At 36.7% G+C, this 14928-nt stretch overlaps 1 protein-coding gene across 3 annotated transcripts in view; it reads left to right on the top strand.

The window, feature by feature from the left end:
* The window catches only part of GOLM2 (golgi membrane protein 2), a 140383-nt gene extending 130918 nt beyond the window's left edge, over nucleotides 1-9465 (top strand). For 2 of the 3 annotated variants that reach the window (XM_080664738.1, XM_080664739.1), the window contains exons 9-10: nucleotides 1339-1506; nucleotides 7071-9465. In XM_080664738.1, the coding sequence (XP_080520864.1) occupies nucleotides 1339-1506; nucleotides 7071-7138 (236 nt within the window). In that variant the 3' untranslated portion in view covers nucleotides 7139-9465. The remainder of the gene's footprint in view (nucleotides 1-1338; nucleotides 1507-7070) is intronic. The other variant, XM_080664740.1, reaches the window with a different exon arrangement.
* Nucleotides 9466-14928: the final 5463 nt, after the last annotated feature.

Genomic DNA, 14928 nt, shown 5'->3' with positions numbered 1-14928 from the left:
GAAGTCTTCAATTCCTACACAATGAGGAAGTTAATGTCATATTTTAGGGATTGGAATAAAATTTGCTTTTGTGGTGCTTAAATTTAATGTCAAAGTAGAGTTTAACTTGTGTTTGTGAGTCAGATCTTAGTTTGTCTAACATTTTTATTTTCTTTGCCTGGTTGTTAATAGCTTTCTAGTATAGGTGTTATATCTGTTGCTCTTCTTGATTTCTAGTTGTTATTAATGTGTACAATATCACAACTTCATGTAGGTCAACTTAAGTTTCTTCTACCATTGACCTTTAGGAAATGAGAAAGAATAAGTCATAAGTAATTAGGTTGTTTTTTCAAAACACATACCACTAGGGATTCTCATAGTTTACTCTCTCTGCCATCCCTCCTTGGAAATCAATTCATGCCTATAGTGAATCACTGTTACTGAAGGAACTTAAGATAGTTCTCAGGCTCAGCCAGTGTGGCTCAGTGGTTGAGTGTTGACCCATAAACCAAGAGGTCACCAGGTTGTGGGTTTGATCTCCAGTAGGGGGCATGCGGGAGGCAGCCGATTGATGTTTCTCTTTTATCTCATTGATGTTTCTATCCCTCTCTCTTCCTCTCTCTCTAAAATCAATAAAAACATATTTTAAAACAAAGATAGTTCTCAGGTGTGTCAGTTTCTCTTAGTATAAAAAAAAAAAAAGCCTGCATAGTAGTTGTTTATTTTTAAATGAAAAAGTTGCCAAAATTATTCTGGAAAGTGCTATTTCATAAAGCAATAAATGACTGCAAATTTCAAATATGTATTGTATCTAGTAATAAAAATATTCTCCTAAAGTGTTAAATTAGACAAATACTCATATCAGAAAAGTCCTTGGTTATTAGGAAAACAATCCTGAATATGGTGCCCTTTTCTTTAAGAAAACATTATAACCTTACTAAAATTAAAACAAAATACTTTTTTAAAAAAAATAGGTATTTATTGATTTTTAGAGAGAGGAAGGGAGAGGGAAAGAGAGATAGAAACTCAACAATGAGAGAGAATCATGGATTAGCTGCCTCCTGCACACCCCTCACTGGGGATGTGCCTTGACCAGGAATCGAACTGGTGACCTCCTGGTTATGTATGAGTTGACGCTCAACCACTGAGCCACACAAAACTTCTTAAATAAAAATTATTTTCTGTCTTCATTCTTACTTCCTTTTGTCTTGAATAACTTTCACGAAATGTATCTTTATAACCAGTGTCCTGAAAGATCCCAGGTTTCACTTGACTACTTTCTGATCTGCCTTCAGTACAGGTCCCTCCCTTCTTTTCTTCTCTTTTTACTCTGGAATTAATCCTCTACCTACTTCACAGGCCGATTCTTTGATGAGAATGAATCCCCTGTTGATCCGCAGCATGGCTCTAAACTGGCGGATTATAATGGGGATGATGGTAACGTAGGTGAGTATGAGGCAGACAAGCAGGCTGAGCTGGCTTACAATGAGGAAGAAGATGGTGATGGTGGAGAGGAAGACGTCCAAGGTGAGCGTGGGCCTGGCTTCCATGCTGTGACCATGAAATCCACCAACCCAATTTGGTTGAATTTGTGTAGAATTTTCCCACTTATTAGTAGCAGTACAGTCTTAATACAAAGAGGTTCAGTGCAGTTTTTCAATTGTATTTTGAAAACAATTTTATGATAGTGGTATTAATAAATTTATAAATAAATTATTTTAATTGTTATCAATTTTAGTTATATGTGTTATTGATATAGACACAATTTGAAACTCAGATTCTTGAGAAATTTTAGAATTAAATTGTTTAAAATGGTCCTAGACAAGTACTCCCAGAAAATAATTCCCCTTTTCAATTTCTCATCTGAAAGCATTTCAGTTATTCTAAGTCAGTGGTCGGCAAACCGCGGCTCGCGAGCCACATGCGGCTCTTTGGCCCCTTGAGTGTGGCTCTTCCACAAAATACCATGTGTGGGCACGCACGTACAGTGCGATTGAAGGAGTACCCTGATTAAGTTAATAACAATGTGCCTACCTATATAGTTTAAGTTTAAAAAATTTGGCTCTCAAAAGAAATTTCAATCATTGTACTGTTGATATTTGGCTCTGTTGACTAATGAGTTTGCCGACCACTGTTCTAGGTACAAATATTGATCAGACAGCCTTTTTGTTATCAGGGAAGCTGCAAAGGAAATAGTCTCCTCTACACTGAAGATAAAATTATTTTACTACTGATTCAGCATAGAAAGTTTTTTTTCAAAAATTTTTTCTGAGGTTTAAAATTTATATTTAACAATCAGTTTGTGAAGATTTATCTGTTTTATGTTTAATACACAGATTCAACATATTTTCCTTGTTAACTGTTTTACTTCTGAGCTTTTAACTGAGTGAAAGTTCAGAATCTACCTGTGTGCATGCAGCCCTGCCCATGCATGCATATTAGTGTGTGTTGCTTCTTTGCAAGTGTTTAGGCCTGTTTTCTGCCTGTTTACATCACTTAGTAGTATTTGTGGAGCTTTTCTTTTTTCTATAAAAGTTTATTATAAAGTTAATGTGTGTGTTTTAGATTTTATAATATTATGCATGCAATGTTTTCCCAATGTAACTGTCTTGATTTACTCCTTAACTCTTTTTAAGGTAATTAAATTTTATTTAGGTTCATAACAAGAGTTGTTTTTATAAAACTCAGAAGAAAATGTAGTTGTCTTAGAACAGTGGTCAGCAAACCGTGGCTCACGAGCCACATGTGGCTCTTTGGCCCATTGAGTGTGGCTCTTCCACAAAATACCACGGCCTGGGCGAGTTTATTTTGAAGAAGTGGCGTTAGAAGAAGTTTAAGTTTAAAAAATTTGGCTCTCAGAAGAAATTTCAATCGTTGTACTGTTGACATTTGGCTCTGTTGACTAATGACTTTGCCGACCACTGTCCTAGAATACTACATATTTAATAGAAAAGGGGAAACCAAAGACTCTGACTTCTACCTAGGCACTGTTTTGATAGACCATTCTAGTTTTAGAAGAATGGTTATTGAGAATAAAAAGAGATTAATAAATGTTAGTAGTTATTTAAGGATTTGTTAATAAGAACTCACTTTTGGGTACTTTTGAATAAATTATACTCACTTCTTCTATACTCTTACCCATTTTCATAAATCTTACCATTTTTTCTTACTGCTTTTGTGATTTGTTCGAGTTATACTTATTTGCAGTTATTTATAATGTTGCATTACATATATTTATATCATATCACCAATTAGAATGTAAGCTCTTAGAGGGCAGGAATTTTCATTTATTTTGCCTTCTATTTTGTTTGTATCTTTTTCTGCCTTCATATTCCTCCCCACCACCCATAGTTTTTAGCACACATAGGGTGCTCAGTAAATGTTGTTAACTAATACTTTTATCCTTTTCTCATTTAATTTTTATTCTTATAACTGTGACTAGAGTAATAACCCTATAACTTCTGGTCTTATAAGCTTGCTTGGTTTACACTTTAAACATTTCTAGTTTTCTTTCAGAAGGGCTTCTATCTCAGATGATTTTAGGTTTTCATTAGAACAATTAATTTCAACTATATTTGAAAATCATTTCTTATATTTTGGCTGTCTTAAAGGTAATGACTTTTATCACAAAACATCAGTTTAATATTTTTATGGTTTTTATCCATAGCAGGTACATTTCTCTTCACCGCCTTCTCTCTCTCTCTCTTTCTAGTACCCTTCTTTCTCTCCTGCCCTCAGTTCTCATTGCCACTGTCCACTGTAGGTCCTCATTACCCTCATGCTGCCTGCCTTTACTTTCACAAGAAAATTAATCTATTGACTCTAAGGAATATAAATAAGGAAATGACCTAGGATGATATCCTTAGTGAAGTAGGGAGGAGATTGGTCAATTTTGGGATTTCTTCATTTGCAAGTGAATTTTACTTGAGCTGGGGTTTGCCATTTAACATTTTTATTCCATTTTGGGGTTCACTAAATGATAGCAGTAGAGGAGAGGGCAGCTACCAAGGGGACTCTCTTATCACAGGGAACAGAAAGATGCAAGAACATCAACTCCAGCAAATAAAGAGGAATAAGTTTGGGTGAGATGACTAAAAAGAAATATGGGAAACCCAAATAATTTTAAACACGTTTTCATGATTAAAAATGTTTCATGTTTAAAATTTTTAGGTATGGTATTAATTGTTCAAAAAGTGGGGAGGGGCAATTATGGCTATTCCCTAGTTAAGTTTGAATACTTGGAATTTAAAAGCATTTCTTCATAGCTTCATTGTAGAAATAGTGGTTGAGTTCCCAGCCCAGTTTGTACTAGTAGCCAAAGCAGGCAGTAGAGTGGAAAAACACATTAGCCTGAGAGTTAGGAGATCAGCTGTGTATTGCTTTTCAAGTCACTTAAATTCTCTGGGCCAAAATTTATTCATCTGTAATGTGAGAGTATTTAACAAGTGTTCTTCTCAGTGCTAAAATGCTGTGGTTACATTCACAGTGAATCACTACATATAACATAAGTATTATGGGAAATGTGTTTCAAATTTCAGCATGCCTGAAATACAACTTCTCCCAAACTCAGGAAAGAAAATGGAAACTACTCCAGCCATTGAGACTCTGCAGCCAAAGATATCAAAACAAGGTTCTAGCCATAGGGACTATGCTCTCTCAAGTATTAGGAGTTTTTCCTTGTCTACCTAGGATTAGAGATTCCAGCTGCAGGACTGCGGTTTGGGCTTCAGCTGAGAACACTCTGGCTTTGGTCTCCAAAACTGGATTATAAAATGCAGGTTTGGGTAGCATCTCTACCAATAGAGAGCTGAAGGGTTCCAGCTTTACCTCTGATGCCTGTTCATATGAATTGATCATTTGAGTCAACACTGTATACACAGTGTTGCCTTATAGAATTAAGTGAAGCCTAATTTTCCTGTGTTTATAGTCCTGGTTTATTTTGGGTTTTAGTTCCTGGTTTCCTGAAGCATCCTAAAAGAAATATTTTATTTACATTAGTGTAAAAATATTTTTCCTGACTTCTTAAAGATCTACTTTGGAAAGACTGCACATCTGATGGATATATCTTTTAACCCCTTCTTCATTGTAACAAGGAGATGGACGTTTACAAATTCCCTGTACTCTTATCTTTAATCTCAAAGAAGTTCCTAGTTTGTTTAGTAGAATATGCAATGCATATTACTAAATATATCTATGAAAGGAACTTAGCATAGTGCTTAAGTGCCTGATTCTAAGCCAAGACTGCTTGGATTTGAATCCCAGCTGTCACCTTGTGAATTATGTAACCTCTCTGTCTCAGTTTCCTCATCTGTCAAATAGGGATAGATGTAGTTATCTAACTATATCTCAGTTTCCTCATCTTTCAAATAGGGATAGATAGTTATCTAACTCAACAGTTATGTGGGTTTTATGATTTAAATATTTGTTCAGCACTTAGAACAGTGTCTTTCACACTGCAACACTCTGTGTTTGTTGAATAAAGTTATATTTCTAGGTAGTAACACCTTAATCTATCAAAAACTAAGCTATTGGGTAACTGTAACATGAACCAGAAAGTAAGAGAAGTCATTTTTTAAGACTGCAGGAGCCAAAAAATATCATTAAAAGCCATGTACTAAAAAGGGAGCCTCTTAAGCTCTGATTGAAATACTTTTCATTCTTTTTTTTTTTAATTTTAATCTTCACTCGAGGATAATTTTTCCATTAATTTTTTTATTTTTAGAGAGAGAGTGAAGGAAGGAAAGAGAGAGGGAGAGGGAGAGAGACAGAAAGAGAGAAGAGAGAGAGGAAAGGGAGGAGAGAGAAACATCAACGTGAGACACATTGATTGGTTGCCTCTTGCATACACCCAGACCAGGGCTGGGTGTTGAGCCTGCAACCAAGGTACGTGACCTTGACCAGAAATCGAACCTGTGACCCTTCAGTCCACGGGCCAATGCTCTAACCACTGAGCAACCTATTAGAGCGAAATACTTTTCATTCTTGTTCTAATATTTTAGTACTCTGAGCAGTCTTATTTCAAAACCTGTAGTTTGTAGCAAAATTAGGAAAGAAGGATTGTTATTGGCCGATAAACTGACAGTAATGTCAAGTGACAGGTGATACCTATAAAGGACCCAGAAAAACCTGTGAGTAGCCAAATAAGTCAAACTCCAAAGCACTATATAGAGTTGCTTAATATAGCTACTCGCCCTGGCCAGTTTGTTCACTGGTTAGAGTGTCGGCTAGCACAATGAAGGGTTGCAAGTTCAATTCCCAGAAGGGCATGTACCTGGGTTGCAGTTTCAATCCCTGGTCCCAGTCAGAGAGTGTGTGGGAAGCAACCAATTAAAGTGTCACATCTCCCTTCCTCCTTTCCCCACTTCCATTCTCTCTAAAAATCAATGGGAAAAAATATCCTCGAGTGAGAATTAACACCCCCCACCCCAAATATACAGTATATATATAGGGATATTACTGTCTAACAATATTAGGTAATAAATCTTCTCTTTTTAGTAAAGAAAAGATTAAGTTTTGGTTTGTATACTCCATTAAGGAAGTTAACTAGTAAACTCTTTTCAGAGAAGCAAAGAAATTCACTAAAATGTTAAGATTATGAGTAACGTTTATTTTCTAATTTTTACCTTATGACTAAGGATTAATTTTATAATTAAAAAAGGTTATTTTTAAAGACATGAAAAAATATACATAGAAGTTTCTACCAAAGCTTTCATTAAAATGACTTCATTTACTTAGAAATAATATATAAAAGGATCTCCTCCTCAATGTTTGTGGGTTCCTAAAGTTTTGCTGACTATATCTGTCTCCCTCCCTCGCTTCCTTCCTTCCTTCCTTCCATCCATCCATCTTTCCAATCTATCATTAAAAGATTTGTTAAAATGAAGTAATCTTCCAAAATAGTTACAGACTTTTCCCTCTTTAGCCAAGCAACTGAGAAATAGAACACTATTTGCAGAATGTGTAAAATAATGAGCAGAAAACTACCTTTAAAAGGAGAAAACTTCCTGAGAAAAAAAGAGACTTTTTAAAATTGAATTTCTGCAAGTGATTTTAAAAATAATATTCTTGATACATAATTATTTCCCTTTCAGATGATGAAGAACGAGAACTTCAAATGGATCCTGCTGACTATGGAAAACGTTTAAATGATGTCCTTTAAAACCTAAAGGAAACTTCAGAAAACCTAAAGTGCTGTAAAATGGAATCATTTCTACTTTGTCCTTTTTGACTTTTGTTGTAAAGATCAGTTGTATCAGTTGTAAAGATACATTGAGTTAAACTTAAGGAAAAATTTTAATGAAGGAATGTACCCATGTACATATGTGAACTTTTTCATATTGTATTATTAATGCAGAGACTTTTTTGGTTGTATTACAATTGAGCCAAAAAAAAAGTAAACAAACTGTAGTCTTTGCGTTTAAAGCAAACTAATATATATTTTACATTTTATTGAGCCTAATTCTTTACTCAAATGGACAAACAGGAAAAAATGGCTGTACAGTTTATATAAGTTGCACATAACATAACCACAGTGAGAATAGTTAATTATTTAGCTTAAAAACTTTTTATGCACTTATTCTTGTTAGCCCAACTGGTATTCTGTTCTGTCCACCCCTTATTACATGCTTTTCCAGGAATTATACCTACAATAGTTAGATAAAAAAGAGGAACCTAGAAGCCAAACACTGGGCAGCATGTGTACAAAATCACTTCCCTACTCCTTTTATTTTACACTAGAGGCCCAGTGCATGAAATTCATGCACTCGGGGGTGGGGGGAGTCCCTCAGCCTGGCCTGTGCATTCTCCAGTCCAGCGGAGGCAGGAGAGGCTCCCACCACTGCTGCTGTGCTCTCCAGCCGTGAGCCCGGCTTTTGGCTGAGCAGCGCTCCGCCTGTGGGAGCGCACTGACCACCAGGGGGCAGCTCCTGCATTGAGCTTCTTGCCCCCTGGTGGTCAGTGCGCATCATAGTTATTCCCCTGTTCGGTCGATTTGCATATTAGCCTTTTATTATATAGGATGAGTGCTGATGTGTTTTGGCAGGTAAGCTTTCAGCTGAGGCCTGATGAAAGTTGAGATAACCTGCAAAGACATAATAATATTTATGAGTTATACCTTACTTAGTTCATGAAATTGTGAAATGCATGATTGACAATATTTTTTTTTCACATAGTACCAGTACTGTTTAACTATAATCAGGACTGGCTAAAATTTTTAAATTTTCAGAGTTCAAGTTAGTGAATATATTCATGATTTAAATGCCATATTCTAAAAGAGGCTAAGTCAACTTTGAAATAAATCTGCAATCAGTATTTCAAAGCTTCTCTGGTAGTTTTAGTGATATTATTTGACTAGACTTTTTCAGAATCACTAAATAAGGAGTTTTAACAGATTTTTATTATTGCACAGATAAATAGAAGTACAGTGAGGTCTACAGCCATTTTATTAAAGTAGCTTAAAAGTTTGTAATAAAGATGAATCTTTGTAATTACTTAAATGTTAGTTAAGAACCCATAAACCTCATATTTGCTAGTTTTACAAAATTATTTTAAATGCATTTGTCTTTTTTTGACACTTTTCAGTAGAATATGTAGCTAATTCTTGTTTTCTGAGTTAAAACACTTTTAAATCTAACCCCTCCACCCCCAAAATAAAAAGTTTTGATCATAAGGAGAAATTTAAGGATGCTAACTCTGTGTTTCAGAAGGGTTACTGGTAATTGCACATAAACATTTAATGCTTTCTTCCCGTTGTACTCAGGTTCTAGCCAAAATTCACATTTATAGAGATTTTTTTGAAAAGAAAAGGTTATCACTTACTGGAGGTACAGAAATTCTTAAACTTGGGTTTAGAAATTATTAAGCAACTAGGACAAGATATAGTGATTTACTAAAATTATTTTTTCTACCATATCAAAGTAAGCAGTTCATGCCTTTGCTATGGGTAGAGTCAGGCTTATAAATGAATAGGTATGATAGTTCATGGATTTTTTTTAATGGAGTTAAAGGGAATTAATGTATAACTTATGGGTGTTAGAGTGGGAAGATGAATCTAAAACGTACTCCTAGAAATACTTTATGTTTAATACTGTAACATTTTTACAAATGAAAACAATGAAATTTCCAGCCTTAGTTATTTTGTCATAAAAACAATCACTTGGTTATAAGATAGTTGTTACTTACACAGCAAAATTTCTTCAGTTAGCAGTCTAGACATTTTATAAAATGAGAAATCTTTTAGAGTTCAATGAGAACCAATTGGTGATATTTCCAACTGTATTAACATTTAAATGCTATAAAATACTATGTGAATCTCTTAAAATTCTGACATTCTACAGTCTGTATTAGACATGCTGATTTTATAATGTTTTACTTCTGCCTTAAGATTTAGGTTTTTTAAATGTATTTTTGCCCTGAATTAAGTGTTAATTTGATGAAAACTGCTTTTGAAATCATCAGTGGGTTCTAATAAATTAAAAATTAAACTTCTTTTACTATTTTGCTGATCTGATAATATATACACACATCACACTTATGTGATGCAAATAGCTACATTTTAACATTAAAATTTGAGTAAATTTAGAATGGCAGAAATTTTTACACCAGGGGTGTTTACTGTGCTAGTTTATTCAACAAACTAGAGGCCAGATGCACAAAATTCGTGCAAGAACAGGCCTTTCGCAGCCCTGGCTGCCTCGGCTCTCACAGCTGCGGCTTTGTCTGGAAGGTCATCCAAAGGTTGTCCGGACAGTCATTCTGCTGTTCACCCTTTTTGTGGTCTATTTGCATAGTATGCTTTTATTATGATAGATATTTTAATGCTTCCTATGTGCCCAGCATTGTTCTAGGTACAATAGTAAGAATCTGCATGGATAAGACAGACCAGGTTTCTTTCCTCAGAGAGCTTACTACATTCAGCTGGGAGCAGTCAGACAATACACAAGGTAAACACATGAGCCAGGTAATTTTAAATAGTGATAAGAGCTATTAAAAATAAAACAAGGTTCCAAGGTCTTTAAAGTTCCAAATTTTCAGGTTTTTACTTAACTGAAACATTACAGTTGTGAATCTAGAAAATAATGAGCAAGAAGGAGAAAATGAGGCTGAAGAGTTATGGAAGGGGTAAGATAGGGAGAATCTTGTCAATTCAGGTCACTTGCTACTGACCCACAAAGAGAAAATGCAGAATATAAAATATACATGAAAGGTTGATTCTAGGGAAAATATTCTGACTTCAAAGTGATTTCTAAAATATGTCCTTTGCCCTAGCTGGTTTGGCTCAGCGGATAGAGCGATGGCCTGCAGACTGAAGGGTCCTCAGTTCGATTCCAGTTAAGGGCACATGCCCAGGTTGCAGGCTTGATCCCCAGTAGGAGGTGTGCAGGAGGCAGCCAATCAGTGATTCTCATCATTTATGTTTCTATCTCTCCCTCTCCCTTCCTCTCTGAAATAAATTTTAAAAATATATAAATACTAGAGGCCCGATGCACAAATTTGTGCACAAATGGGGGCCCTCTGGGTGGCCTGCAGGGATTGAGCTGAAACCTGCAGTCCAACGCCGCCTGCAGCTCCTACCTGCCACTCCCACTCACCTCGGTCCCACTGTGCCTGCCACAGGATCACACCCAATTAGTCCCTATCAGGAGAGGCTTGCGCTGCCACAGCAGCACTCGACAGCCATGAGCCCTGCGTCTGGCGCCCTCCCAAGGGGAGTGGCCTGCAGGATTGGGCTAAAACTGGCTCTCAGACATCCCACAAGGGGTCCCAGATTGTGAGAGGGCACAGGCCAGGCTGAGGGATCCCACTGGTGCACAATTGGGCTGGGGAAGGACTGCGGGAGGGCCCCAGGGCATGTCCAGCCCATCTCGCTCAGTCCCGATAGGCCAGACCCCAGCAGCAAGTTAACCTACCCATTGGAGCATCTGCCCCCTGGTAATCAGTGCCTGTCATAGCGAGCTATTGAGCAGCCTTAACATATCATTAGCATGTTACGCTTTGATTGGTTGTTCGGTTGTTCTGCCGTTCGGTCTATTTGCAAATTACCCTTTTATTATATAGGATTTACAAAAAGAAGGCAAACCGTTTAAAAAAATAAATAAGTCCCTTTATTTTAAAAAATCTGAAGATTGTTTGCCATTTTGACTTATCATTTGCATAATGCTGTAACACCAAAAATTGCTAAAATATAAGGGCAGAGAATCTGCTAACACACACACACACAAAACTAATGAGGGAGATCGTCACTTGCTATAATGGCTGACCTTGGAAACTTCTCTTCCCTCACATGTTTGACTCAATGGCTCCAATAAGACAATCAAACACTGTAAACATCAGTCCATTTCCAAAGTCTTAACATCACATGTGGGTCATCAATATTCAGTTCTAATTGTGCTACATCCAGTTCCTTTTAAAAGACTCTCCTCACTAAGTGTTCCAGATGAAAATTCAACCAACTATACTAGAAAAAGAGGGAAGTTTAATGGTTTATATAAGCAAACTGCATAAAGAGCAGAAGTCTCCTGGACTTGAGAACAATTGAAACTAGGACTTGAATGCTGCCAACTTTGTTTCATCAACTCCATTTCTTTTTCTCTCTACTTCCTTTTCTCACACCAGCTCCCTCATCCAAAGCTTTAACCAAGACTTCCAGCTGATTATATTTTCCAAGAAAATATGAAAGGGGCTTCTCCTCTTTGATTAGTTCCATTTCAGAAAATCTGAGGCAAGGGGTATGTCTGTGGTTGAATAACTTGACTAGCCCTTCCAGATTAGTAACAGCTATAAAAACTGGATAAGATATATTGAGCAACTGTTTTGGGGCAGCACAAAACTGAGATTTCCAAGAGAAGGGAAACTTAAGCAGTTGAGCCCCACAAGCACTCAGCTTCCTATGGTGTAAATTGGTTGTAGTGCTGAGCTGAGAAGGCAGTGATCATAGTGGGGAGCAGCTGAAGCAGTTGGAAGCTATGGGGTCGGCATCAGAGAAGAGAGAGCTTTTCAGAGAGCTGGCCTCAGAAATCCTTATGGGGTCACAAGCCAGAGCTGTATATAATCAAAGCAAGACCACCTGATGCTTACCAGATAGTAGTTGCTACACAGTTGAAAATGGAACAGAGGTACCAAAGGTCAACAAGTATTGGCATAAAATCCGTACTAAGGGACATTGAGTTTCTGGGGTTGCCAAAGTGGAGATCTCATCCTTAACAACTGTGACATCCAGTTGAAATACTAGAAAAGTACCTTAATAGTAAAAACCATGCCTTAGAGCAGCCGTGGGCAAACTACGGCCCGCGGGCCAGATCCGGCCCGTTTGGCTGTTCTATCCGGCCCGCGGAGCCGAAAGAGCAGAGGGTTCTCTTGCTCTCCCCTCCGCTCCTTTACTTTGAATTTATATTAGTTCACACAAACACTCCATCCATGCTTTTGTTCCGGCCCTCCGGTCTAGTTTAAGAACCCATTGTGGCCCTCGAGTCAAAAAAGTTTGCCCACCCCTGCCTTAGAGTAAGACCTACTCTAGACCTTTCCTAACATGCTCTGACAACATTGTCAGAGAAGACAGCGTATGGAAGTGGAGTCCTGCCAGGTTGGACCTTAGGCTTCCCACAGACATGAATAACAAAACATAAAACCAAGCCTATACTAATTTAAAGTAAACATTCTGTAACTGAAGTACCTGCTAAAACAAGAATTATCACTTTAAAGAAGATAACATAGTTCAGAATCTCTACAACATATACACAATGTCCAGTATTCAATAAAAATTATTAGACATACAAAGGCACAAAAATATATGATCGATAGTTTTAAAATATTGGCATGGCCTTTGTTATTACTTTTTATACTGTTTGTTATTTGTTAATGCAGGTATAAAAATATGTTCAAAGATTAAACAAAAATATTTTAATGAGTGAACAGAATCTCAGCATGGAAATGAAAATTATAAAAAACCTAGAACTGCAAAATACAATAACTGAAATAAAAAATTCATTGGAAGCCCTGGCTGGTGTGGCTTAGTTGGTTGGGCATTGTTCCATGCACCAAAAAGGTTGCTAGTTTGATTCCTGGTTATGGTGCATACCCAGGTTGCATGGATCGTGGCAGCCGATCAATGTTTTGCTCTCACTTTGATGTTTCTCTTTCCTTTCCTCTCTCTCTCTAAAAATCAATTAAAAATCTTTAAAAAAATTCTTTGGGTGGGTTTAATAGCAAATTAGAGATGGCAGTAGACAACGTGAAGACTTACAAATGTAGTTGAATAAAGTATTTGGAAATAGAAGGTTGAAATGTTGAGAGACCTAGAATTGTGGATTTGGGATTAATTCTTTAAATATTTGAATCCTCAAGATGCTGTCCACCCCCCTCCTCCACTCTGACACATAAGCCTAAAGATTCCATCATGAAAGGACAATGATCATCCTTTCAATTATTTATTGAGTGCCTAATATGTGTAGAGAACTGTTCTGAGTACTGGGGATACAATAATGAAAAAGTCCCTGCCTTCATGGAACTTACATGCCACATGGAGAAATAGATATTTTCTATAATAAGTGATAAATGATATGAGAAAAATAAATCAGAATAAAAGAATAGTGATGGAGGAATGCTACTAGTATTTAGATAGGATGATCAGGGAGGGCCACCGATGTAAATTTAAATTTTCTAGTAGCCACATTTTAAAAATACGTAATTTTGATGTTTAACCCATATCTAAATTATTACCATTTTAACATGTAATCAATATAATCTTATTATTTTATATTCTTTTGTACTAAGTCTGAAATCTAGTGTATATATTTCATTTATAGCACATCTCAATTTGGACACTAAATTGTCATTGGAAACATTTTATTAGTGTTTAGAGTTCATTTAATTTATAGTAAAGAATATTCACATACTCATGTTTAAAGCACATTTAAAAAGTTTTCCAGTAACTTAATCATGTATTAGCTTTTTTTCAATAGACTTTACTTTTTAGGGCAGTTTACAGCAAAATGGGATAAAAAGTACAGAGAGTCTCCTCCTCACCCCTAGCTTTCCCCACCATCAACATCCTGTACCAGTGTAGAATTATTTATTGTAATTAATAAGCCAACATTGATACACAATTATCAACCAAATTTTTTAGTTTACATTAGAACTCAGACTTTGTATTGTGCATTCTATGGGTTTGAACAAATGTACAATGACGTATACCCACCATTATAGTATGCAGGATATATATAATGACATGTACCACCATTGTAGTAGGCAGAATAGTTTCACTTCCCTAAAATTCCTCTTTCACGTATTACTTAGCCTAAATCCCTAATAACCATTGATCTTTTCATTGTCTCCATATTTTTGCCTTTACCAAATGTCAGATAATTGGAATCATACTGCATGCAGCCTTTTTAAATTGGCTTCTTTCATTTAGTAATATGCATTTAAGATTCCCCATGTCTTTTCATGGCTTAATAAGCTCATTTTTTTAGCTGACTATTCCATTATATGAATATACCATGGTTTATCTATTCACCTACTTAAGGATACCTTGCTTGCTCCAAGTTTTGACAATCCTATCTAATAAAAGAGTAATATGCAAATTGGCCGTACCTCCGCTACACCCACAAGCCATGCCCACAAGCCATGCCCACCAGCCAATCAGGAGCGAATATGCAAATAAACGCAACCAAGATGGCTGCGGCCACAGAGAGCAGGAGGGAGGCTAGGGTTGCCCCCGGTGATGGAGGAAGCCAAGCTTCTGCAGCCTTGGCCTGCCTTGGCCTCCGCTTAAGGCTACAAAGTTTCAATTATAGAAGATAAATAAATCCCAACAGAAATGGCGGCAGCCATGGAGCTGGAGAGAGCAGGAGGCTAGGGTTGCCCCCGGTGATGAAGGAAGCCAAGCTTCTGCAGCCCTGGCCTGCTTTGGCCTCCGCTTAAGACTACAAAGTTTTAATTATAGAAGAGAAG

The sequence above is a fragment of the Plecotus auritus genome (genome assembly GCF_963455305.1).
Source record: "Plecotus auritus genome assembly, chromosome: 1".
Lineage (NCBI taxonomy): Eukaryota > Metazoa > Chordata > Mammalia > Chiroptera > Vespertilionidae > Plecotus > Plecotus auritus.
Note: the sequence above shows the minus strand (reverse complement) of the source record. Positions and strands in the feature narration are given on the sequence as shown.